At 34.6% G+C, this 27900-nt stretch overlaps 1 protein-coding gene across 3 annotated transcripts; it reads left to right on the forward strand.

Moving 5' to 3' along the window:
* Nucleotides 1-23: 23 nt before the first annotated feature.
* LOC145775122 (uncharacterized) lies at nucleotides 24-27685 on the forward strand. Of its 3 annotated transcripts, none has more exons than XM_082586333.1 (15): nucleotides 24-116; nucleotides 1090-1266; nucleotides 1638-1788; nucleotides 2805-3076; nucleotides 8476-8685; nucleotides 12000-12109; nucleotides 12735-12833; nucleotides 17324-17509; nucleotides 18322-18462; nucleotides 22423-22604; nucleotides 24168-24202; nucleotides 24425-24483; nucleotides 25003-25060; nucleotides 25789-25823; nucleotides 26689-27685. In XM_082586333.1, exons 1-14 carry the CDS (start codon nucleotides 47-49, stop codon nucleotides 25797-25799), a joined length of 1761 nt encoding a protein of 586 aa, XP_082442459.1. In that variant the 5' UTR covers nucleotides 24-46; the 3' UTR covers nucleotides 25800-25823; nucleotides 26689-27685. The 3 variants fall into 3 exon arrangements, with proteins under 3 accessions (XP_082442459.1, XP_082442466.1, XP_082442474.1); XM_082586340.1 differs by having other exon boundaries at nucleotides 26988-27685; XM_082586348.1 differs by lacking the exon at nucleotides 12735-12833.
* Nucleotides 27686-27900: the final 215 nt, after the last annotated feature.

A 27900-nucleotide genomic window follows, 5' to 3' on the forward strand; every position in this document is an offset into this window, starting at 1 on the left:
ATGAATGTTGTACTTAATTCGTAGAAAATTGAAATAAACTTTTCAAATGACAAAAAGTATAAGTTCTGCGTTGTTCTTGCTTATGATAGCAGACGCATTCACTCAAGCCGCAGCAGGTGAGTTATTGAAGTATTCTAAAATTTGGAAAATCAAATTAGTTTATCATACTTTAATGTTTTCCTTGAAAGTAAGATATTCAAAAGTAGCCTATAACTTAAAGTGAAATTGCTACACAGTGGGATCATGATGATCCAGCAGAGTGAGTGCTTCGGCATTGGTAGACGTAAATTAAACTGCTTATGACGAACAATTCTGCATGACTTGAACATTTGACATTTCCTTATCTTCTGCTTAGTAGCTCAAAATCAAGATGTAGTTTAAACTGCAACTTTACTAGTAGTAAATTAGTAGTAAAGTCCCGAAATTTAAAGCTGGTAAACACACAGTGTTATCGGAAAGCTCTGTGGACCAAACGTATGGCCTGTGTATAGACATAGAGGATACTGCTTCTGAAGCAGCAGAATGGTTAACAAATTACGAAACCAAGATCGTCGATCTACGCTCATTGCTCAACACGGAAAGCCTGGTTAATTAACTTTTGTGTATGTAATGTATTAATTAATATGAGATGTTCTACTGGTGCAAATTAAGCTAAACTATCACAAGATGTATACAGTGACAATCTGCTTTTATTCCGACGTTTCGTCAATCAGACACGACTGACTTCTTCAGGGGGCTAGACCAGGTAGTGATTACCTGTCTAGCATGGCAAAACACATGTTACTACAATATTACTATGTATATTACTACAATCTACATTTCATTTATCTATAAATTGACTTGCAGGCTAAACTATGTTTATCCGAATAAAAAACGTTCTTGGAGCGAAATTGAAGAAGCTTTAATATCTTGTTTATTTGTCCGAGGCAACTAGGAGGTCACAACCGTCACAACCATCATAATGTTGGAATATAATCAGAATAAAAATGTAAAGATTTTTTCTCCAAATTATTACGTAATATTTTCTGTATTCTTTGATATAAGACGTAGTTTTCTTGTAACTTTACATGAAGGATTTTGAAATTTCAGATTGCAGAAAAGACATTTTTGGAATTGACAGCAGAATATTTGTGCTGTCCGATAATATAACGGATGCAAATACAGCTCGAGAAACCTGCTCTTTATCGGGAGGAAAACTACTGGAAGTTCGAAATCAACAGCAAAAGAATGAACTACTTGAAACGATGAAACAAAAGTACACATCAAGTAAATCAGTTTATATAGATTCATTTCTGCTAAAATCCTCTACAAAATAATGTGTTTCTGCTTTTCTAGTCTTGAAACAGAAGTGCTTGAGTTTTTAATATGATGATGTTGATTACATAATATATTGTATAAGAACAAAATTAGCATTTTTTTAAACAAAAATAAATTTATTTCTACCTTACCTATCCTCAATATTGAAAAAAAAAGGATTTTAGAATGCAAAGTGTGACCTTGCGCTTTTTTATTTCGGCAACTGGTCTAGGATTTTTTGTACGGTATTACCACCGTCCAACGTAGACAAAAATCTCTTTCGTGCTTAACATAGTGTAGAGCGAAATACAGCACATTTAGTGTATTTTCTATTCATTCAGATTTATCCAATGTTGACATTTTCGTTCATCCTACTATACCAGGAGTCACCGGATATAGACTATTATCCGGCAATCAAAGAGATCCTGCTTATGAGCAGACATGGAATCGACCAAATTTTGGAAATTTAACGCAATTTAAGATTCAAGCAAGGTGAGCACTATGTTTTTCTTGAATGGACATATGCGATTTTAACTTTACGCACTAATCTTGTTCACATGTTGTTGTAAAGCTTCTGATTCTCTCTTCGGATTGATTGCGTGTGATTGATGTAGCGTGCTCTGTGCACACTGCACAGTAGACGCGTTGGCATCTGGCGTGATTCGCGAAGCTCTTGTTCACATTTCTCTATGTCCACTTTTCAGTTGTGTTGTGAGAGTGGTAAAAAGTTTAGCTGCTTGCTTTATGTTTTATAAAGCCTTTGTTATGACCATCTTATTAAGTAAATGAAATATGTCACATGTTTGACTGTGGAATTGCACTTAAAACTCATACAAACCAAATGTAAGAGTTATAAATTAAAGTTTTTATTTTCGGCTGAAGTTTTACAATACAATTAACGCTGTTTGTAATAAGATGTATTGAGCAGTGTTTGGTGATCAAGTGGATCAGAATTGTTGCAAACTTGCACTTAACCACTATGGTCGCTTTAGATAGTTCCGGAATTAATTTTTTTTATCTTTCAAAGTGAGCTTTCAGTGTGACGATCAATGTGAAAATTTTATTTTGATAATATCTGCTACAACAAATTGTTTTTCTAATACATAATTAACCTATTGACCTATGTACTGCACGAAACGAACAGGTGTTAAATAATAGATAGGGCCTACTATTTTAACTGGTTGTACATTTTAATCAGGAATTTCATGAGAAATCAAACTTTGAGAAAATGATTATTTTCGCGGTTTAATGAAATTCCAATAACAAGTTGGTTTTACTAATCACAATTTTTTTTTAAAGTAACTGTAAAGAAGTTTGATCGATGTAGAGTTTTTAAAAAGATATTTGTTGATTAATGAAGTTGTTGTACCCTGCCTCGTTGATTAATCACTTTTTTAATGACGTCCATGCTTTTTTCGAATCTCGCAGTAGCTACTCGATTTGCAAACAATCAAAATCAAGGAAAATCCAGAGCAACTAATCAACTTGAAACTAACTTTTGTTTTCAGCCCAACCAACACTTTCACTCCAATGGCGCAGTTTTGTCGGTATGCTGTACAAGATTACATATACAACAGGTGCACCGATGGCAAGGGCTTTGTCTTGACTTTCAATGTTTACAATGGTACAACTGATGCATCTGACATGAAGTTATTGCTTGCGAAAGTACTTAAAGTGGAAGGTGGATGGTCCAGTCGACTTGTTCTTTCTCCTGATGCGCTTCCCTCAAATCTGAAAGAATATTCAAGACCTCAATACGATCTAACTCTATGGATTCCAGGTAAACAAAAATTTACTTTATCGATGCAGAATGTGATCTGTCCCTAATTAAAATCATAACATGACTTAGAATCATTGTCATTAATAATTTCCTTTCTACAAAGAGATGGAATCTCATTTCATTGTGCGATAGACAAATTCTATTAACTTACTTTTGTACATGATGAAAAAAAAGTTCGAAAGGCAATGACTTACGTTTTACTTTAGGCAAAAAGATTTTATGCAAGTTTGTTGCAAAATATATCACAAATAATGGGCCATAATACTTAACCCAAGATGAAGCATTTGTTTTTGACCTTAATCAAATGGAACGATATATAGGTAGACTATAAAACATAGTTCACCATTGACAAAACATATATGCATAAAATGGCACTAGGAAAATTGCCCGTCGGATAATTGCCCGCCGGAAAACTGCCGGTGTGGAAACATTGCGTCAAGAAAATTGCCGTCTTTGACTAAGAAATAACTGGGAAAAAATCTAGCTGTGAGTCTGTACCGTTGTTCCTCTAATAGTTTAAACTTAGCACCCAGCTGTGATAAAAGACGTGATAAATTTTAATCTGCAAATGCCAAACTAAATGAAAAAATGCTTCTGGGGAATATAAATATGATAGTAATGATAAAATGTCATATTTAAGAAGTGTGGCCTATAATATGCATATATTTTGAATTTTTTAAGTAACCCCCATTAAATTTCTGATATCAATTAAACCTTCCCAATACTTGTCATTCCCGCATGAAAGTTGTTGCTACTTTCAATGTCTAAATGATAAATTTATGATGTGATGTGCCTTTATTACTGCGAATTACCTAATGTACATTTTCAAGTTTGCTACAGATTAAAGTAGGCTACTTCATGAATTTCGCTTAATACATGACAATGACCAGTGTCAAAACGTGATAATTAAATCACGTCGCACCAATCTGGTTGCAAGAGTGCTAAGTTTAGACTATTTGAGGAACAATGTTTCAATGCAGACTCACAACTGGACTTCTTTTGCAGCTACTTCTTACTCAAAGACGGGCAATTTTTCGGGTGACAATTTTCTCGACGGCAACCTTCCCACACGGGCAAGTTTTCGGTGGGCAATATTCCCACACGGGCAATTTTCCGGCGGATAATTTTCTGGCGGGCAATTTTCCGACAGGCAATCTTCCGTTTACGGCATAAAATATAGTATCAATAGTGTAGTCTGTTTTTTTTATTGGATCGCTTCACAAATTAACAATAATTTATTTTGATGAAGAAAAACAAACTTTAAGAACAAAATGATTGGAACGCCTGGTTAATGTAATCATAAAACAATTATAGCACTGAAGGTGAAGACAGTATTGTTTTCGAAACGTTTGATCAACATGACTTTAGTATGCACATGTTGGGCTCTTTATTTTTTGATTAAAAACAAAAATTTTCATAGCCTCATAACAGTATTATTTTTTCGAAAACAAAACAGCTAAGCTACATCGGAGAGATTTTATTTTGAAACAAAACACATGACAGAACACCAGGTAGAATACTGAAAACATCCATTTTTGTGTGCAACATTAATTTTCGTCAATCTTTGTTAGTCAAGCCACTGTCTTCCGTTGACATTTCGATGGGTATTGAATTGGTTTGAAGACGCAGTCTTGCAGGACGCATTACAGCTGGTGGAAGAAGCCATAGGTGTGCATAAAATCTTGCCTTCACTTAAGTTTTCTTCCATCTAAAAACCCCAACGGGCGAATAAGCAGTTATGGCATTTAACTGGCCCAGTGTGGAAGGCGTGATGGATAAGGTTTAGATAGAATAAGTTTTTGGATTTCTTAACCCAGTGAACCAGGTGTAGTTGGCACTCTTTTGCCAACATGAGCACATTGCTCAGCAAATTGAAAAACTCATGGAGCTGCAAATTATAACCAAAAAGAAATAATGTCAATACGTTAAATATTTGTGCTGGATTTGCTGGTTATAGATATGAGAAAGTTTTATTGCAACCAGATGAAACTTTTACGTATGATTATTACAAGTCAAGAGTTTACAAGAAATTAGAAAAAATGTCTTGCTGATTAGTGATACCATAAGCAAAGATTTTTATGACAAACAAAGTGAGTTTAACCGCTGCAGCCCGACTAAACTAAAATGCAGGAGATTAATCTGAAACGTAGGCCAAACAAACTAGCATAGAAAAATTAGCAAAATTGGGTGACATGAAATCTTGTAATAGTTGTAAGGCTAAAGCTCCAATAGCAGCTACTATTTTTTGCATTGGAGGTGATGTTTAAAAAGGTAGAGGTGAGTCCCATACTTAATTCAAGTGTCGGGTATGAGAAGATAAGGTTCTCACTGTACTAAGTCTTCGGCACTAAAGACGGTAAGTTTGGCTAGTTACGTTTTTTTCGGTACTTTTCCTGCAGCAATAATGCCTATGCAATTATTCCACCCTATTTATTACACCCTAGGTAGAGATGAGCGGTGTTTTCAACAACCAGCTGAAACCTGGAGTCGAACCAGGTTTGCATAATTGGAAAGCCAACACCTTATCCCTTGAGCCATCCCACCGCCATGTTTACTTGTTTAGTCTACGTTATTATACAACAAAAAGCAACTGTTAGTTAGGGCTACCATATGCCCTCTTTTAAGAGGATTTGTCGTCTTTTTTGAAGAAAAATAAATTGTCCTCCGAGGACACCAAAAAATGCTCAAATGTCCTCTTTTTTTACATTTTCAGTTTTCTTGCTCATATTTTCAACAGGATTTCATTGTTATGTAAAATTTTCGCACTTTCCAACCATTTCTGTACCAATGCAACATGTTAATTTATAGTTTTTCAAAAAAAACATTAGCGTTCTATTTGATCTGTTCTAAACAATCCTAAACGTTCATTGAAGCATACTACATTGCTTTGCGATTGTCGTAGGTAGCCAAATCGTGGTCAGCGATGAGTGCGAACGGAACTGCAAATCCACTTGTGAGGGCATTACCTCATTTGAGGAGATCTGATCAACATATTTAAGAAAAAGAAAAATTGGGACAAACTAAAAAAAAATTGAGAAAATCAAAAAATTGTGTAAATCACCAAGAAATAAAACATTAAAAAACGCAAAAACTTGCAAACGAGTTTGACATGTTTACTTTTTAAGCTTCTCACACTTTCACAATAAATTATTTTTTTACCCAGATCTATTTTATATTGATTCAGCGCTTGTAGCGTTCCTGATTACTAACTTAATAGTTTGGCTAATTTGTCAAGTGAAGCAAATCGAAAAAATAATCCAAAGTGCACTATGCAATGCATCCTATTTCAAAATATATCGTGGCATGGATAGGCTACTTACAACTTATGTGGGTGCAAATGTAGAATGAATTTTATCTGTGATCTAGCCACAATGGTACAAGGAAGGAATCAGCCTTTTACGTAGTTGAGCCTGTTCTTAATATCTCATTAACAGCTGTATTAGCCTACAACTTCAATTATAATTTGTGCAAGTAGTTTTATGATTTCGTTAAAGCTGATCCTTTTTTTTCCAAAAAAAGTTAAGGCATGGCTACCTGCAGATACTGCCTGATTTGCCACATTTTTAGTATCACATCACATTTTTATTTTGTCACACAAATCTAACAAATTGGCTTGCGAAAAACAGATTTGTCTGTTTTTTTGCTGTAACTTTTGCTGCATACGTCTATAATTTTCCAAAAGGATGTAACAAATTCTTCATACGTAAACATTCTATTCTAAGTATTTTACTCGCTGGGGAAACTTGTGCTCTTTTTAGGCGATGAAAATATGGTAGGCCTACTGTTAGTACAGATGAATGTTGGAAGCTTTTTATCCGCAATACTAGTTTGAAGCTTTTTATTGTGGATGTCAAACGAGAAGCGGTCAAAAATTAAACCCCATTTTAGCATATTTGTTGATATTGGAAACGCAAGATACGCCCATTGCACTTCATTACGTCAGATGCAATTATAGAAAGCACTACTGGGTACATTTGCTGTAAAATAAAACTCTTAAACCAATCGTATTTCAAAATAATTCCAAAAGACAGTTTCCTTGAAACTAACAAGTTTATTAGATTCCATAAACAGAATAGACGATGTCAGAAGCTCACAGCTGCCAATATATACACATTTATGAAATTTCTAAAACACTAATGGCCAATTGAGTATTCAACTATAGTCTATAATGGAACCTGATGATTGATGAGCAAACACTTTCTAGAAACCATGTGCCCTCTCATTGAATATACGCATAATAAATCAAAGAAATTTGCAATGAAGATTCAGAAAGCAGATGAAAACAGGGACACGTTGACTGCCGAGGGTACTTTTAATCCAATTTTTAACCGTTTATTAACTAACACCAACTTCATAACGTATAACACATTTGTTATATATGTATAACACCTATGTTATACAGCTGCAATTATAAAGTTTCTTACCAGGTTATAATTTTATTGTATTTCAGTAATTTTTCTAAGACCTGAGCAAAGCATTAGGTGCGTTCAGCAGCCATTTTGGCTTGATTGGTCACACGCACATCACAGCATTACAGTCAGTAAAACATCTAGTATTTATAAGATATTATCATGTTTTCTGATGATCTAATGTGTCATTCACATTTCATACCTAGATGTTTCTGCTTAAGCCTGCAAAGAACTGCAATAAGCTAAAAGAAGCTTTTTGTTAAGAGCAAAAAAGAAACTGAAGCTCTATTACCAATGGATGGATCTGAGCTGTCAGATTTGTTCAATTTTTTGAAGATGAAATAGCTAACAATTTCTTTCAGCTTAGAGTAGAAAAAGTTTTTGAAACCGATATGGCAGTAACCTAGATCAAGATGGCAGTGAAAAATAATTAGGATACAAGCTAAATCAAACCTTATTTGCTAAAAAGGAGATTGTGAACTTGAACAGAAAGTGAAGGTGTTTTATTTCAAGTATTGGCGATAGACAAGTTCTGTGGATACTTTTTTTTAAATAGCTGTATTAATGTTTATTTCACTAGCATAACTTTTACATTCTGCAGACTTGATCCACAAGAATTTGCTCATGGCTGTTCATTCTTGCAATTACAGTCTCATCTTATCTTTTTGCATTTAGCGTGCCCAGTACTCAATTTCGACTTCTTCCCAATTGATATAAACAAATGCAGGCAACGTTGATAAACGAACAGGGCTTTATTACTTACAGTAATTTTTTTTTGTAATTTGTTGGCTGTTTTGATGTTGCTAATAGGACTAAGAACTTTGCTTAGCTACAACATCAGGCGCCAACGATATACAATTAACTTACAGCACTTCCGCGTGGGCACCAGACATTCGCAATGCACTGAAAAAGATATTGAATAGCCTATCTAACAATGGCTATGGCTATAATACAAACCGACTGTAAAGAAAAATATTTACTCATTTTTAGATATCAACGTTTTCGTTGGAGCTCGATCTGACATAAAGGAGTCATCATGGTTTTGGAACAACAAAACCGAAGTAACGAATACCAACTATCCAACATCGAATAGTTCAGTTTGTCAACAAATGGCATGGCCATTAACGTATGACTACGGGATCAACTTATCACCGAAACCATGTACATCTGATAAAGCATTCTATGCATGTCAGTTTGAATGTAAGTTCGTACTGCATTGAATGAGTTGTTGTTGTTTCCTATGAAAATCTGATAAGCCTACATATTTCATTTTAAATTTTAGAGATGTTGACTTAACCAACTTTGAGAACATTGCTGCATTGCTGAGTTAGTAACATAGGTTGGTACATAATCAATTTTGAATCAATGTAAAAATGACGAATTTTTTTGTCTGTGTTTAGTTGTACTCTCGATTGACACTTCATCATTGAGAGATTTTCCGGATAGGCTACTTTACCACTCTGTGGGAACATTTTTTGCGGATGGGTCACTTTTGTAAACTTGGTGTCTTAATTATAGTCGTGAAGTATTTGGTGCTCGTTTTATTTTTTGTTTGACGGAGAGATTTTCTGCTGAGCTGAAAATTTACTGGTGTAAGAATGGCGATACTGTCTTTGAATAAGTGATAGGAAAATATTGAACATAGTTAGTAGCCATTGTATTGATTTAGATGTTAGTGTAGCTATCCAGCGATCAAACACATTATGGTTCTCAACTGTACTGTACGTCCACCAACTCTGTATGAACAGAGTGTTCTCAATGACGTGCACAATGCTCTGCGTTGTAATAGCATGAAACCACAGCGAAAATGAGTAGCACATCCATAGACTCCTAGATTGATCATCACATCATCCACATCCATAGACTCCTTATCCTTTAGATAAGGACTGGAATGTTACGATCTCGGGGTTTGTAACTTGAGTCTGAATGATTAACTTGAGTTCTGGGCAAAATGACTTCTAGAGAAGGCAGAGACACAATCTTGGAATCCATATTAGGGTTTTTGAGGATGGCGAGTTCAATGGTGTTACTTTCAATACAATTTCAGGTCATTTTCAAGGTCAAAATATTATATTTTAAGGTCAAATTACAGAATATTGGTCATTTTACAGAATATTGGTCAATAACTCGTAAAGCAAAACATTTTTAAAGAAGTCTGTAACGAAACATGTTACTACATAAACATCATATGTATTTCTCAACACTTTGCCTATTATCAAAAGGAGTCTATGATTACAATATAATACAAAAAGTGACAATACATAACAACATGACACCATAATAGACAATGTCTATCACTAGTTGGAAAGCTATTCTTGCCTCCTGAAGCATCCCAAAGACTTTTCTTTGTCACTTAGCCTACATTGAAGACATTTGAACTCGCTATCCACAAAAACCCTAATATAGATTCTAAGATTGTGTCTCTAGCTTTACTAGAAGTCATTTTTCCCAGGACTCAAGTTAACAATTCAGACTCAAGTTACAAACCCCGAGCATGGGAGTTTCCAGTACTTAACTTAAGGAGTTTATGAGCACATCATACATGTTGATTGGCACTACGCTTGTGTGGTTCTTGTTGCTTGTCTAATGAGTTTGGATTTTGTTTAGAGTGTTCAAACTACTGTAGATTCGTGAGATGATTTTTGCATGTTATAGTGTTCTGTACAATATTTGCACTGCACAATCACAACAACGGTGGAAAAAGTAAACATTTTTAAGGAGAAGGGGCATGGTCCAACGCCTTCCCTTCCCCTCGCGTACGCCATTGTGTATTTTGATTATAATTACAAATGCTCGGTTCCGAAAAGACTAATAGTATCAAGCAGAAATGTTTCAATCACTGTTTTTGCGACAAAAAACAACTTTTTAATAAACAAACTTTGCTGAATGAAATAGTGCAGCTATGAAACTCACTTCCACGATAAACGGAAACAACAATATTGTCAAACATGGTGACCCGAAACACTTGGATTGTTTGAAATTTCTTTCCTATGAATAGTATAGCTTTGGTAGAGAGATAATTCTTGAATACCATAGACAGATAATTGGTAGCAACTTGATAGGATTGAATTGCACAATTCAAAATCAATACATAAAATAAAAAGATAACGACTGCATTATTTGTTGTAACATCAAATTTATATCGGATTTATTCAAAAAAAATCAAAACAGCCAATCAGAGTTTGAAACTAAAACTTATGAGGCACTCCAAATGAAGCAGCACAAGTTGCACAAACCTAAGCTCAACAAGCAATTATTCGCTGGAAGGACATCTTTCTTTTTAAATTTGTACTGAACTACGTTTGTTATGTTGTTTAGTGGTTTTTCCTAATTGCCTTAACGTTGTTACCGGTCGCTATCTTGTGATGTGACCACACTCCCACATAGTTTATCAGAGAATGTTAACACCTTTTGTGTTTGTTTTTCAATTGTGATTATACGTAGCTTAGTACAGAACAGATTGTAATTTCAGTCATTTATTATTAATATTTTACGAATATCTGTTGTTTTGTTTAGAATAGATGAATTAAATTATTTTCCTGACGAAGGCAGAAAGTTTTGCCAAAAACGTTCGAATTTAAGTACTTAGTTATCTTTTTATTTTATGTATTATTTTTAAATTATGCAAATCAATTCTATCAAGTTGCTAGCAATCTGTCTTTCATATGAAATTATACGAACTGCCAAGATTATGTCTTAATATCATAAAATTTTACATATTGAACCATGGTTGAAGCAAAGAACTTAAGGTTGCTTAAATTTGGGAAATATTTCATGATCAAATATTCACTTAGTACAGTTAGACTTTGCAAGGTTTTACGATAACGTAATATTGTGTTGCTTTGTTAAATATCAATTATGAAGTTGTAAACCTTTATCGTTTCCTTCAACACTTTAGGAACGCTTTTCCTTTGTTACGTGAAAATTGGTGAGCGTGATCCCAGGTAACAATACACATCCTTTTTGGTTTCTCTTAACGTTTGAAGAAGTTGATTCAATGCAAACGGATTGGATATTTCTGGGGGGCATTACTTTGAATAGTGGTATCATAGTTATGTAGCTAGCTTCTATGATGCTTGGCATCAAGCAATGCAACCTGTCAACAAATGATGTTTTTAGAATTGTTTGAACAGTATACAAGTACATTAGATTTGACATACATGGCTTACTTTTATAGCGAATTATACCTCGTTAGCGGCAGCATAATGCTGTAACTTACTCTTGTATCATTTCTTATATGCCTTGTTACTATAAAAAGTGCATTTGAACATGGGCTTACCACGGTTCAGTATGACATCACGTCAAAATGACAATTACGCATAAAAAGCAAACTAACTTTCAAATCAACCGCTGTGTATTTCTAGAATAAGTTTTAAAACATCTTATCGTTTGAAGTGTGCTTTTGGTTTATTACCCAACATAGGAGTTGATTATGAAGACATATTGTTATCATAACAAATTAAATGGAAAACTAATAAAATTAGTTTTTCATGAGAATGTTCAAACGTACTTAGTTAATGTGGAATTGGAAGCTTTCTACTGCAATGGAACTATACTTCGAGTTCATTGGAATGCTACCAATTTTCGTGCAATTCTAAATTTGAGTCCTACTTTTGTAGTGCAAGTAAGATAAGCTTCATTTAATCATTATCAGACTGTTGATTTTTTGTGCTTTCTTATTTGTTAATTGGATACTTCTTTTCTTTGCATAAAACGGTACAAGCAAAAGTAATCACTTTTGAAAGCTAACAACTAATTAAACACGTTTTTTACCTTGGACACTTTGAATTGCTTTTTATTATCTACTTCTTGTGTTATTTAATTTTGTACAAAAACTGTTCAAAACTGAAACAAAGGAATCACCGACTGAACTCCAGTAAGTAAAACTTAATCCAGAGAAACGCCAACCAGGAAACTGTGAGATGAAGTTGAAAAACAAATGGATTTGACTTAACTGAAAAAACCAAAGTACGACTGATCTGAACGCAATGGCATGACTAATCAAAAATGAAAACATAATGTATAATAAACCGTAAGCAAGCAAAATCAAAGTAGAACACGGCAAACTGCACGATATAAAAGAAAAAAATGCGACTGGTTTTAATTATACATCTAGCTTTTATCAAGCCCATCCAGCCTGGATGAAAGCTATAGCCGAAAAACATTATAGCAAGAGAAGCGTTTACAATTTACATACGTTGTAGGCTCACTCTTATAACACAGGAAAAGTATTTATTATCGTTTAACAGATAAAAGAAAGCGAAACATCTACTGAGAAGGAAATTCCTTTTAGCGCTCAAGAAGCTATAATATCTGGTTTACAGAAAAGAACTGATTATGAAATCAAGGTAGCTCAGCCGTGATTTGGCAGAACATAATATCCGCCATTTTGAAGTTTTCTAGATAAACGACTTTTTGTGTTTATAGCTGCAAAATTACCAAGGTAAAACACTCGAAGTTGACCTTGTAAGGCTGGAACGGACAACTAAACAAAAATTTTAAGAATGAAATTTGAGCCAGGTTTTTGTTTGTTTTTTAAAACATGGCGTATATTTGGTTTTGCCAGATAACTAATTATAAAAAATGTATTTGGTTTGTATCATAAAACCTAATATATATTCTCGATGTTGACTTTAACCGTCTTGTTGGCTTATTTAATGTTATGTTTTTGTATAATAAAGCCCAATATAAGCTAAATGTTGGCTTTGACCACACTATGTTGGCTTTGTAAGCCTAAATCAAACCTAAAGTACAGGTAAGCCTCTAGATATCTCTCAGAACTGTGTATCATTTCGTCACTGTAATCTGTAGATAACTTTGCTGATATCACAGAAGCCTGCTAGGTTAAAGGCTATCGCCGATTTAAAAATCAGTTGCTGGTAGCCTACTTAATAACCATCCCTTCATTTAAGGCTACCGTAGGCTCACGGCCCGATTAATCATGAGGCACACGAGGCACAGGCCTCAGGCCCCCTGGCTTTGGGGGCCCCCAATTTTTTTACCTTAGTACTGTAGGCGTCAATACTTTTATAGGTTTCAAGCAGTGCCATGTAAAGGGGGCCCGGACCTCGGGCCCACCATCTCAGGGGCCCACAAATAATAGATTTTTGTGTTTCAGTAAAGTTTTTTTTGAGTTGCTAAAGTTCACTGCATGTACTTGTCCATTAAGAAGATGACTTAGGCCCTTATTATACTAAAACATCTCAAATTTGGGCCCTATTATACAAATTTGGGCCCAAACTACAACGAAACATCTCTAAAAACAAAGTTAAAATGCGATAACGTTAGTAACATGATCTGCAGAAATGTATTTAACATATAACAGGTTTGATGCAATTGAATATATGAATTCAAAAAGGGCCCAATTGCCACAAAGTGTTTTTGGCACAACTGTTTTGATTATTTTGGTCATTTACATTTGTGGTGAAACTTCGATAATGGTTATAATATATGCTTGAACATACTGGTAAGAAGCATCATACCTAAAAAGTTCTCTCAGTGAGGATTCTGTGGAGAAACTATAAAGAAGTTGAAGTGCGATTGCTGTAGTTGGGCCCATTTCAAAATCAATGTAAAAATTGATACGGTATTTTTTATGTGTTTACCGATGTGTTTGAAAAATTTGGCTGTTTTTTTAAGTATCATTTAGTTTAGAAGACAATGAAAGAAATCGGAAAGCACAAATAGTAAAATAAAAAAAAAAAAAAAACTGGAAGGCCCTTTTTGAATTCACATATTCAATTTCTTTTCATTGAAAGAAATCGGAAAGCACAAAAAGTAAAATAAAAAAAATGGGGTTAGGCCCTTTGTGAATTCACAGATTCAATTTATTTTCACCAATAAAAGTGTTTTGTTTTAAAAAATGGTTAGGTGTAAGCAAAATAGTATTTCAGATAGTTTAATTATCATTTCATTTTTAACATTTACAATACCATAATTATAAATATCCTTGACTAGTGATGTTGTGAGCAGGAAAAACCTGTCCTGTACTTTTAGCAGAAACGTTCTTCTGTATTTACTTTTTCTGAATATATGCACATGAAATTGCTCTTATCTTCAAATACCTTATAAGCCTGGCATATCACATGTTGTACGGTACAAAACAAAAATAATTCTTAACACGAGGGACCTGTTTATTCTTGCCACTAACCTAGCCTACCATACTCTAAAAACTTTAATTAGAGTTGAATGCCTGCATAAAATTATGAAAGCTTTGCCTTGGAATGAAATAATGTTGAATAAAAATAATTTAACACCTGATCCTCAAAACGCTTTACACTGCTTTTGTTTACAATTATTACAATGTTTTTACCTTGGTTGACAGAACAAGTAATGTTGCCAGATAAAAAATAAAAATGGGGAAAAACAATAATGTTACCAGATGACCAAATCTGAATGGAAATTGATAATTTCTACAGTTTTGGTTTTATCTGTGCGGTACCGGGCGTTCAAACAGTCAAAATTTTGTACGATGGTATTACCGCGTCGTGACCGATATGTTCCATTGCCAGTATTTTGTTAACACTTTTGGCTTTCATTCCAAGCAAAGGTGTAGCTAAGAAATGAAAAATCTGTGTTTGCGGTTACTTACACTTGTGTTGTTTTCTAAACTGGTGAGAAAGTCTATTGAAATGAACCACATTTCCATGTCGGTGCAGTGAAAATGTACACAATATTATAGGTCTGCTTGACGATAGAGGGCCCAAAATTATTCTGGGCCCCGGGGCCAACAAAGGGTTTAACACAGCACTGGTTTCAAGGATCAATTAATAAACTATGCTAGTTCAAATTCAAATGTAGCATATATTTTGCTAGTGTTTCCAGTATGAAATTGAAATGAGCTCAATTTCCAATCTGTTATAGAGATTTTTCATCCAACAATTTTTGTAACAAGTATAAGAGTGTTCATCCTGTTAGAAAGTTGTAGGTAAATTGGCTAAATTAATATTTATGAAGTTATAGTTTTGCTTGAACTATTTGTTAGCCCATATTTCATCATTCGCAGAGACTACATGGTATTGCATTGAAAGCGATTGCCAACAGGGGCCCCTAAACTTAGCTGTGCCTCGGGCCCCCGTGAGCCTTAATCAGGCCCTGCGTAGGCTACTACCGTAGCCTACTGCATTGGCTACACACTACACAGCATCTGGTAGGCTTTATCGCTATCTAACACGCTGCTATATCATCATACTTCTTATGCTCTTACATGTGCAGGAAATTAATTTAAAAAACAAAGCTTTTTTAACTATTTTATCTTGATAATGAGCTGCCATATTGTGTATTTGTTCTGCAATCTATAGGCTACTTAATATCATTGCTGCGAACACTTTAATTCTGCATAAAATCTGTAAATAGTCCTTGTTTTGATTGTCCGTTATGTAATTAATATACGTGTGTGTGTATTAGTTTGTTTTTGTGATGTTGTTGGGCTCAGTCGTGTTCTCATCGCTTTAAGAATTGGCGCTCCAGTTGTTTCAGGAACGAGGAGGCGACTGATTCTTAACTAATTCATCTATTGGTTTTAAAGTATCAGGTTTGGTGGCCGTGCTTAACTATATTTATAGATGCATGACACCAAGATATGCAAGAAGAACTAGAGGGAGACCAAAAAGAAGATGGCGAGATGACATAGAAGAAAAGATTGGCATCACCTGGATGAGAACAGCAAAAGACAGAATGGTGTGGAAACATATGTGGAGGCCATCTGCCAGCAGTGGCATGACCGGCTGATGATGATGATGATGATGATGATACCGCAATATTAGATCCTTTCATGCACGTCTTAAACCATTATGGTTTTGCCACCTTTTCCCTTTGTTGGTTTTGTTACTGTATTTTATTTTCACAATGTCATTTCTTTTGCATTCTGACAAAGAAAAATAAAATTGAATTGAATTGAACAGGCTATCATAGATTAGAAATGACCAAACACACTGAGTAGCTTACTCCCTGGCCTCTGCTTTAAAATCTCAATAATCGTATGCAAGCTAAGTTATTTAGCGTACCGTAAAGTCAACTAAACCATCAGTACACCAGTAGGCTACGAAAAATCAAACTGATCGGCGAGACGTAAATGATACGGCATTTAATGAAAAGAAAAGCTAGTTTGTTCGAACAAACATTTTAAGGCTAGCCTACATAATTAAGATTACTTAGTGCTTAACAACATTTTAGTCCAATCTACTATATCGAACGTTTTTAAATCCGCTTCATGCAACTTAAGAGATGTAAAATGTGGTAAAGTAACCTGCTGAAAGTTTGCCTGTCACGTGACGATATCCTATTACGTGATTGGAGTAGATGAATATGTTAGGTTTCAGAAAATGATCCTTGCACAGATTAGAATAATTATGTTAGGTTTTGTACACCAATTATCTCGAAAACCATACTACATTGGGACACAAACTTTTGTCATGATGCATAAAGTCTTTAAACGTAGAAAAATACAAAAAAGTCATTTTTGGCAAAATGGCGGATATTAGGTTTACCAAAATCACGGCAGAGCATGTATCGGCCAATATATCTTATACATGGTGATAAATACTATCTAGCTATCTAGAAAACTATCGGGAGATCAATAAAAACTAACCCAAGAAAATGAAAAGCAGTGCAGAAAATGTGTAAGAAAGAGAAAAAGGTCTTAAAATACAGCATATGCTGTCGTGCATTATTTTTTACATCGCATTACTTACTACCAAATGCTTGAAAGCTTCATCTATTTAATATTGCGTTATGGATCAAGTCATGTTCCCACTAACTTGATCGCTTATTGATACATTTTTAGTTTAAAATCACTTTGCAAGTAAACGCAGATCGCTGACATATGCACTATATGCAGGCTACACTTAAAGACAACAGCAGTTGCGCAAGTTGGAATATTACTACAACAGCAAGTCAAACAACCGGATATGGCTTACCTGATCCTGTAGTTGGAGCTCACGTTGACAACACCACAACTGAGTCACAAGATTGTGCAATTGCTTGGAAGTATAATGCGTCTCATCTGCAGATTTTCTCATATGAGGTACTTCTTATACTTGAAGCAAAAATTCAAAGTTATGGCAATTTATTTCACGCTGGCCTGTGCTTATTTTAAGCAATCAAACATTTTACTATTGGCATTAGTGTTTTAAACAAATCAAAGTCTTAAGTCTAAATGAGTGAGCACTCTCTGTGATAAAATTTCTAAAAAACACAAATAATTATAATATGTCGTGGATAACAATCTAATAATGTGCTAACAATTATTAAATCAGATGCATCAAAATCATTGAACCGTTAAAATTTGCTATGTTCCATAATGTCTTGAACGTTTTTCCCTTGTGAAATAGTGCAGTAATGTCATGCGTGTAAGCATTGAATATAGCTTAACACAGAATTATTGGAAATTAAAAACAATTCGATTCTTTACCAAAATTGAAAAATACAATAGGCCTACATTTAAACTGTGACATTTTGTAAAATGTCGCTCGAAAAGCAACTTCAGTTCGTGCAAGATATACTTTTCATTTTCCAAATTGTTTTTCTGCTTTATAGACAACTATGATAGCTACAAGTCATGGTTTGTATTAGAGGGTATTGGACTTAAGGGTATAGGATAAAATAGGATAGGGTATAGGACTAACTTACTTTGAAATATTTAACTGGTCACTGCTGTGTTTAAGCATTTTCGTATCACTTTGCATATAAAAAAAATGAAGACGAAGCCTGTTATAAAAGCAGTAACATACCAAGAATTTGCATTGGTCTGTATAAAACTGTACTGTCTCATCACAAATTTGAAGTGTTCGATGCATGTTCTAATCTTTCGCATCATATTTGTAATTGTTGTTTCAGATTACAGCAAGGAGTGGGAATAAAAGTCTAACGCAAGTTAGAAATATATCAAATGAAGACAGGATCACCAACACTACACAGTTGATGACCATTGTAGATAATCTTACTTCTTTCGGATTCAATAAAACCGTCTTGTTTCACGTTAGTAACAAACGATAAATTGAAATCAGAAATGCGGTAGCATTGCACATTATCAGTAAAATCACTTTAACTTTTAAACGTGGTTTAGTAGCAGCTTATTAAATATAAACATAGCCTTTTGGAACATATGTTGTGCCACCCAGCACAAGATAGGCATTTGACCATGTGAGAAACTGTTATAATTGAGTTGCTATTTACACAGCAACTAACTAAAACACCACCAAGCTCCACAATCGCCTACGCTTTGAAAAAAGGGTAAACACTAAAATCCCAGTGCTTGGTTTAGTTTACAATGAGTTACTCTTATCGTTCTAGAAAAATGTAAAAACAATACAATATCATCTTTTATACAAAAATAGTTCTGATTCATTTTTGCCATCTATACAAAACTAACATAATTGGAGTTGCGTTATTGCTTTGATTCAAAATAAAAATGACGAATGACGTCATTCATGCTTCCTGTGAATTCGACACGTACGCGATTGGTTGCTAGAAAGTACCCAGCCAACGCATTCTTCAACGTAAAAAAATACCGTGAAGTAATTTCCGTCATGATAAAAGAAAAATGTACAAGATCGAAAGAACTGTTAAAACAGACGATTGAGATTTTCAGATTATTTAATTTTGCAGTTCTGCAACTCACCAGAAGTTTTAATAAATTTCACATATTCTTTATATGTGGTGACCTACTTGGCTTCTATTTTAGAGAACAACAATTCGACCTCGTGGTCTTTGAAAAAAAAAAGATGCTCTTGCTGTCTACTGTACGTGAGCATAAACGAAAAAACACAATAATAATTCCTATTAACTGACGTTTTACTGATATTTGTTAATGTTTTAACTGTTTCAGATTTTGACTTGAAGTGCCTCTGACAGGAAAATAAATTCGCTAAATTTACCTAAGATACCAAAGAGATGACACTAACAAACTTCCCTGACCAGCAAATCGTAAAACATATCAACAGGCTACTAAGTTACACGCTTGTAAACTTTCGTTCACTTTCGGCGAATCCGGCACTCACTCAATTGCGAAAATAAAAATGGCAACACCGCTGTGACGTCACCAAGGGTGGGAAGGATTTATTTCTTTCTCTGTAGTGACTTGGTAAGTTATGGTACGACCACTGCAAAACGACAATGTGTGGGGCTCTGTTGGTCTAAAGAATGTGCAAAATGAGAATTACCGAAATGAAAAAGTCAACTTATTATTACTATCAGGTTCAGATCAAATAGGTTGAGTTTATTTTTATCAAACAACATCTCAATTCAATTAAAATTTCATTAAACTCTTGTAGGTTACAATTCTAATAATTTTTTATTTGTCCTAATCTGGCTATAGCCATTTGCAGTGTAACAGCAGTATCTCACAAACAGTAGCCTACCCTTAATTTATGGTTGAGGTAATGCCCGCAAATTGCTGTTTATGTGACAGTGTCGTGACAAAGACGTGTGCTATCTTTTCACGCTTTCAAACAAAACAAGGTGCTGAGAAGAAAATAATCAAACTTTTCTTCAAGTGTTCAAAAGTGGGATGGGCCATACAAAACTAGTCGTATATGTTCTCTTCACTTCACTGGAGATGATTTTGTTAACACCACCAACCCGATTTGGATCTTCCCAGCAATGAGTGGCGTGCTGGGAACTCTAAGTGGTGCGTTTGCCGCAAGTGCGAGTCTATGTCCCAGCCCAATGAATGTGTATGTTGCCATGAAATGCCACAGACGAAAGAACTTTTGAAAAAAGACAAGAAAGACGCATCTAGCTGTGTTACCAATTTGACCGATTTTGAGGCACACTTACATCCTGCACTTCTGGGGACTTTTTTTTTATAAGGAGCAGGAAGAACTGGAGAAAAAGCAATAAATCGAAGGGAGAAAACGGAGACCTATCAAAAGAGTAAGGATGTTACATTAGGCTAAAAATACCCTAAACGCTAAAGAATGCACACTAAAAGAAGTGATTTTATTTCCTTGCAGGCAGTATCGGTAATTAGTCGCTTTATTTTTGCCCTAACCAGTCGACCTTCGAGGTTAAGATTAAAAAGTTCACGCTAGGAAATGCTTAGAAAAGTTACTATACTTGGGTCCAACCTGTCAGGGGCACTTTAAACGTAGCGATAAGAATTAAGGCAAAATATAATGTAATAGGCTACAACATTATGCGTAAAGCATTATAGTAATAGGCCTACCGTACATCAAGTCCTGCATTTAAATTTTAAACACAACTTTTACTATCCTTTCCACAGTATTTTAATTTTTTTTTTCATTTGTTGAAAAGAAACTACAGTGCATACACATTAGGGTGGCTCTTAATTTTGAAAATTGGAAATGTTTCGCTCTCACCCTCTGAGTTGGACCCAATCACTGAAAAAACCCACCATGCCAAATTTTAGGCCATTTCGATAATGTTTAGAGGTAGTCCACGCATAGGCCTACTCAAAGTTGAGGTCACTAGCAAGGCCATTCCATGTCAATTCACCCCATCAAGAAATTCAACCTCTCCGATTTCCCTTAAATTTTACACACCTTTTTACTATCCTATATAATGAACATTTGCAAAGTTTGAGGGAATATTATTGAGAATCACAAGAGTTATGAAGCATTTAGTTTTGGGGGTCTGCCGAGGGGGCACGATTTTTTATTTTTGGCTATGTTTGAGGCCCTATTGCTTCTAAACTAAATTAGGTAACAACCCAAATTTTTACAGGTGATAGTACTTCTGCCAAATATTGAAAAAATGACATCGTTCACACTGTCACACTAAAAGGTCAAAGGTCATAGACATCCAAAATTGGCCATTTCCAGCTCTCGGCTACAATTTTCCAACATTTTGAAACCTTGCCAATACCCCATTTTTGATTGGTTTTGGCTGAAATTTGGTAGAAATGTTGTTTACAGGATTCTCTATGAACTGAGAAAATTTCAGTACCGGTACAAAATATTAAAAGGGTTGGAAGGTATTTAATGTGAAACATGGAGCGAAATGAAAAAAAGCAAAAAGTGAGGTCCTTTTAAAATCCAGGTTACCCATAACCCCAGTGAAAATTTGCACTGAAATGTTTTTTCAATATTTGGCAGAAGTACTTGTATCACCTGTAAAAAATTTGAGTTGTTAAACTAATTTAGTTTAGCAGTAAGTTAATAGGGCCTCAATCATGGCCAAAAATAAAAAAGTTGCAAGTGGTTACTGAGCATCGACGCATCTTTCCAGGTGCACGTAAAGAAACTCTCATCCAGCCCAAACAATGAACAGAGCAGCATCTGTTAACTTTAATACGCTCATACTGCCGCTGATACATTTGTATATTAACGTTCATATGCAATGAGCAAACGAATTAACTTTGAGCAGATTATGCCCATTGTGGGGAACTTTTTGCAACAACTTTGTTGGACTGTTTATTTGTATCATTTATGTTCCATGTTTTTAAATTAATTTTAAACCGAGGTTTTGAGCATCATAAGTTAGTGTGAAATAAGTCGTTTTAAACTTATAATGTAAGATGACATTGAAATGATGAAGACATGATATTACTAATAAAACAATGTCCATAAGTTTTCTTATGTTGGAAATGGGCCTTTTTGCGCTGAAATTTCATAGCCGTTTGTTTATCTTTATCTGCAATTAAACCTGAACACGATTTTACAAAAGTTACACCCCTCTGGACTACCTATAAAGATCAATCAAAATGCATCAAATTTTGGCTGCAGTATTTTTATACCAATTGTATCCAATTGACACCCTGAGAGCTGCAAAAAAATCAGTTTAAATTTTTACCCCCATATAAGAGCCACCCTAATACACATGTTAAAGCATTGCGAGTAGAATGTTGCTCATGGTAACTCGAAGCTGCAGATTTTCGTCTGACTCTTTTCAGGAGCTATCGTCAGAATAAAATAAGCCTAGAAGTGGTGAATTATTTGTGCTTAAAGCATTGCAACAGAACATTGTGCGTTAATTTAGATTCAAGCTGTCACTTGTGAAGGAAGAAGCAAAGCAAGCCAAGTGGTTAGCAGTTGTCAAACTCCAATAGAAGTGCCTCCCACATCATCATCAGCATTACCAATATGGATCGGTGTTGGCATTGCGGGCTTGCTAGTTGTCATATTGCTAGCTGTTGGATGTTACTTCAAAACACATAAACGGTAAAATATCTTGTTGCTGTGTACTGTAGATTAAGTTGTAGGCCTACAATGGTAGTACAAACAAATTATAGTAAGCAATTGTTTGAGTTTCGCTTTTAGCAGCATGATCGTTGCTTACTTCACAATATAGATTTTAACGACCTGTTTTAGCGTGATGCTGCTAGTTCGCTGTGGTAATAGCGGATTGCACTAGCTCTCGGAACACAGTTCCTTAGTCATGTGCTATGACAAATGGTGTTGTCAGTGATTCGTTCTTTATGCGGCTTTTTTGCTTGGCTTGAGGCTGCCGGCTGTTGAGTTTTTGTGTTGTTCATTGTTCATCAATATTTTGACTTTTTCTTAGAAACTTTTATTTATGTACAGCACCATGGTATTTGAAACTATGTCCATTTTGCAAAAATGCATTTTGTAGCTGAGAAACTTAAATCAAAATGAACAGAAATAAATTTTTAGATGAAACAAATCTTATTTTTGTCTGTTTCAAAATGTTTTTTTAAACCAACTTTTTTTATCCCCTAGTAGCCTACTTTTTTATTTGGCTTATGTTACGTTTTCCTTTTACCTGTCTGCTGATAAATTGTTGAATAAATTGAATTTAGTCAAGTTTTGTACAATCAAATTAACAATATATGCAATAGATTGAGTTTCGCTTTTAGCAGCATAATCCAATGTAGATATTATCAACCTGTTTTAGCCTACTGCTGCGAGTTCGCTGTGGCAATAGCAAATTGCATTTGCTTTCGGAACTCAGTTCCCTAGTCATGTTCTATAACAATAATAATAATGTTATGGTTTTATTTATTGTCGCTCTACAACAGCTAAGGTCTTTTAGCGACAGGGCTCATTTTTAATTTGTATCAGGTTTACGATGTTATCACATTATTACCCGACTCATTCTCACTGCGCTATGCAGGATAGAACACAATCGGTACCGTTTTTAAAGTCTTTGGTTTGACCCGACCTGGAATCGATCTCAGATCTACCAGCACCAGAGCCGAAGGCAAAACCACTCGGCCACTGAGCTGGTTTGTTCTATAACAATAATAATAATGTTATGGTTTTATTTATTGTCGCTCTACAACAGCTAAGGTCTTTTAGCGACAGGGCTCATTTTCAATTGATATCAGGTTTACGATGTTATCACATTATTACCCGACTCATTCTCACTGCGCTATGCAGGATAGAACACAATCGGTACCGTTTTTAAAGTCTTCGGTTTGACCCGACCTGGAATCGATCTCAGATCTACCAGCACCAGAGCCGAAGGCAAAACCACTCGGCCACTGAGCTGGTTTGTTCTATAACAAATGGTGTTGGTCAGTGAGTCGATGTTTTATGCAGCTCGTTTGTTTAGCTTGAGGCTGCTGTCTGTTAATTTTTTGTGTTGTTAGGCATTATTGCTGTGAAATTTTGTTGAATCAGTTGATTAATAGATTAGGTGACGTAGTTTTTCCTTTTCGGCACAGTTGTTGATCTTTGGACTTTGTAACTTGATCTTTAACAATATATCATTTACAGAAATACATTCTTTCATGTTTATATAAGACATAAATTTTTTTTCAGAGAACCTTCAAATAGCAGACCTTCTTCAGATGCAAGTATGATATTTGCATGTTAAATTTTATCCAGTTAAATTAAAGTAGGCTGTGAATTTATTGTCTATAATAATGCAGAGCATAGAGAATTTTTTAAGCCTGTTTCCCCAAGCTACTTCTTTATTAGCTTTTTGAAGTAGTTCTAATTTATTTGTTCATAATTTTAAACATCAGATGTCTTTGGATGCATTATACAAGTTGAATTTGTAAATATTAACGTTTCAGAAACCTCTCCTCAATCAACTGAAAAAAATGAACCTGCGCCAATGCCACTACAGAATCATGTAAAGCCGTAGATTGATGGCTGAGTAGATTGCATCTTGCATCTTGCAATAGGCTACCACTAAACCTATTCACAAAGTTGAAACCGTCAATACCTTTTCAAACAAATTGATGATTTGTTGCAATATCGCTAAACCTCTGCAGAGAGTTAAAACTTTTAATACTTTATATGCAAATGAATGGTTTGTTTGTAATGATTTGTTGTTCCTTGTTACACTTAAGCGCTGCTGATGCGAGTATGCAACAGCTTATGTTTATGATACAGCCTTTAAACATAATACATTTCTTATAGCAAAACATTAATCTTTAAAAAATCCAATATGTTTTCAACAAAAAATGCTATGTAGGTTATACTGAACAATGACTTGGAGAAATAATATTTTATGTTAACATTTTAAGCATATTTCTTACTTTATGGTATAAAAAAACAAAAAACGATGAAAACGTTTACTGAAACTTTTATAACCACTCTTGTAAGCCCAATATACTTCTTATTTGTTCACTTGCTGTATAAATTTCAGGTGGGGCTGCAAGAGCAATCCAATCCATACGTCAATGAAATGAAAAACGTTGTTTACGGTGATTTAACAGTTTTAACATAAACTTTCTGTCAATAATATTAGTAGTATATTGTTATTAATGAGACAGCTCATCAATGGTATAATCAAGCTTTTTTAATTGGACAACATTTAATCGTAATATTTACTCAACATTGGCTTAATCACAACGTTTTTACTAATCACAACGTGGTTCCAATTGAATTTTCTGCTAATTTTTTTTCTTGCAATCATCCCCCTTTGTTAGAGTAATTTAGCTTGGTTTGGTCTTGCTGGTCCGATGAAGCGGTTTAACGCCACAAGTACCAAGTGGTCATTATTTATCATTTTTCATTTTCAATTTTAAAAATGGTATTCGTCTGTTTTGAAAACTGCCTTCTAGTTTTAATTATTTTTATGAAAGTTTACTTTGATAAGTTTACGCATGCGCACTATAAAATAGTGTATACTAAAAACAATATCGGTTATCGTGTAGTTATCGGTATAGTCGCTATGAAACTGCGCACAAACGTGATCACTTGGTCATTTTAAGTTGTGATAAATTTCGTTAGTTCTGGTGTTTAACTGCAATTTTATTTCACAATTCATTCTAGTATAGTGAGTTATAAATCTTTGCAACTTATAATTGTCATTAATAATCATATTATCTTTTGACATAGAAAACACCGTTATTTGTAATAGAAAATTTCATCGTGATAATTTAATTATTTTGAAGTTTATTAATTCTCTTTTATTTATTACAACTTTCAGAAAATCTTTGAATTCTACACCGGCTTCGTATACAAGTAAGCTGTTCGCAAACGCTGTATACAGTAGCTCTGAAAAGGCTTAAGTTTATAACCCATTTAGACGAAGCAACTTTGATAGCCTACATCGCATTATTCTGCAAAGTTTTTGTTGGCTAATGCGCTACATTGGTTTTTGAACTTTTCAACTCTACAAAACCGGTAAAAATATATAAATCCATTTGCGAACCGGTAACCAGAGTACCGAAGGCACGATTATTTTAAGAGAGGTGCGAGTAGAAACTAAAAAAATGACGCAAAACAGTGCTCAAATATTCAGTGAAGCCTACGCAAATATTTTAGTGTTTGTTGGGACTACCATCAAGTGCCCTTCTGGATCCACTACTGTTTGAATAATCAGTTTGAACAACGTCACTGCTAGAAATAAGATTAAAATAAGCCTAGCCTCACAGGAGAACATTATAAATGGTATAAAAATTTTCGTTTGTGAGAAAAATACTGAAATAACGAAGCGAAAAAAGATTTCTCGACAAAACTGTACGAATGAAGCCTACTGTATTGCGGACCGCCAGAAAACTTGCCATGGACCGGCGCCGCTCTGCGAACCGTCGGTTCAGAACCACTGAGCTACATCACATAAAAAGATCATTATCGTTGAACGGAAAGATTCTTTTGTGAAACGATGTAGATAGTTAATCAACTCAACAGTTTACTATCGCTACACGTTTCTATGCTGTTATAACAAAGAAGAATAGTGGTGTCTTGCAACCTGTAGCAAATTGCTGTTCTCTTTAAATCGCAGTAATATCAAAACTGGATAAGGTTTCAATACTTCGTCTTTATTTCAGTGTGGCAACCTAAGTTATTCCAATCCTTTTTTGTGTGTAAATTTTATTTTTTTCAGGAAAGAAAACAATATGTAATGGCGTACTCAAATTGCATTCTCCAACCTCATCATGACCGTCTCGTCATCCTCAGTAATATTCTTTTGCAAAACATTTTAAAATCTTTATAAAACACCTCTTTTGATGTGGCTGAATACAAAAGAAAGTTTTGCCGTCGTCGTGTGAGCCTCTGGGGCCGATGGTCTATCTTTTTACGACCCCAGATTCACAATGTTCCCGGACTATGCTGGAAGGCTCTTAAAAAACAGCCAGTCTTTGGTTTCATCATCCAAGACACACAAACTTTCCACTTCTTTAGGTGGCTTGAAGGTGGTACAATCGTTGATGATGTGGTCTGCGGTCTGTTTCTCAGTACTACATTTACAAGAGAAAGAAGAAGTGGCCATTTTCAATTGGTGCATGGTTGAGCGAAAAAATCCGACACCCGTACACAACTTTACAAAGGATATCATAAAAATATCCCCTACATGCTGAACAATTGGCTGAAAATTCTTAAGCTAGCCAACTGTATATAAAATGTTTGTATTACTGTAGCAACATTAATCAACGAAGTGTTTGGTATAATTTTTTTTTCTCATATTTGTTTGTGGTTAATTTTTGCGTTGTAGATCATTTTTTATCCATACTTTTTCTCCAGTGTTGAATTTTTTGCAAAAATGATAATAATTGTGTAATACTCAGATTTCATTCTGCCACACAGTCACGTCCGTCTCGTCATCTTTAGTAGCATTCTTTTGCAACGCATTGTAAAAAATTGATAACATATCTTCTTTGATGTGACTGAATCAAAAAGAGAGTTTGATCTCCATTTATTAAATTATTCAAAATTATTCGAAACAAAATTAGCCTACAATACAATATAAATATAAATGTAGCCTACAATTTATATTGTAGGCTAATTTTGTTTCGAGTAATTTTTGTTTCGGTCCAGTTGTGCTGAAGAGTTCTAATGAACGAAAACATGTTCCACAACATAAATTAAATTTATTGAAATACTATTGTGAGTGTTAGCCTGGTCAAATGTTTTAAGGTCAGACTTTTAGGGAAAAAAGCTATTGATTTGATCTCTATTTAGCATTCTACGCAAATAGCACCATGGATAAATACTATATTTGCTACTTTGTACGGTAGGGTAAAATGGGGTGGTTTGAGCCACTGGGAAGTTTGAACCATAGTTGTTTGTGCGAATAAGGCAAAACTAGGGATGATGT

Source organism: Aplidium turbinatum, chromosome 1 (genome assembly GCF_918807975.1).
Source record: "Aplidium turbinatum chromosome 1, kaAplTurb1.1, whole genome shotgun sequence".
Lineage (NCBI taxonomy): Eukaryota > Metazoa > Chordata > Ascidiacea > Aplousobranchia > Polyclinidae > Aplidium > Aplidium turbinatum.

Coding starts and splice junctions, on each gene's coding strand:
- LOC145775122 (XM_082586333.1), top strand. CDS start 47: ATGACAAAAAGTATAAGTTCTGCGTTGTTCTTGCTTATGATAGCAGAC. Junction 12,834..17,323: donor GAACTGATTATGAAATCAAG/GTAGCTCAGCCG, acceptor CACTATATGCAG/GCTACACTTAAAGACAACAG. Junction 17,510..18,321: donor TGCAGATTTTCTCATATGAG/GTACTTCTTATA, acceptor TTGTTGTTTCAG/ATTACAGCAAGGAGTGGGAA.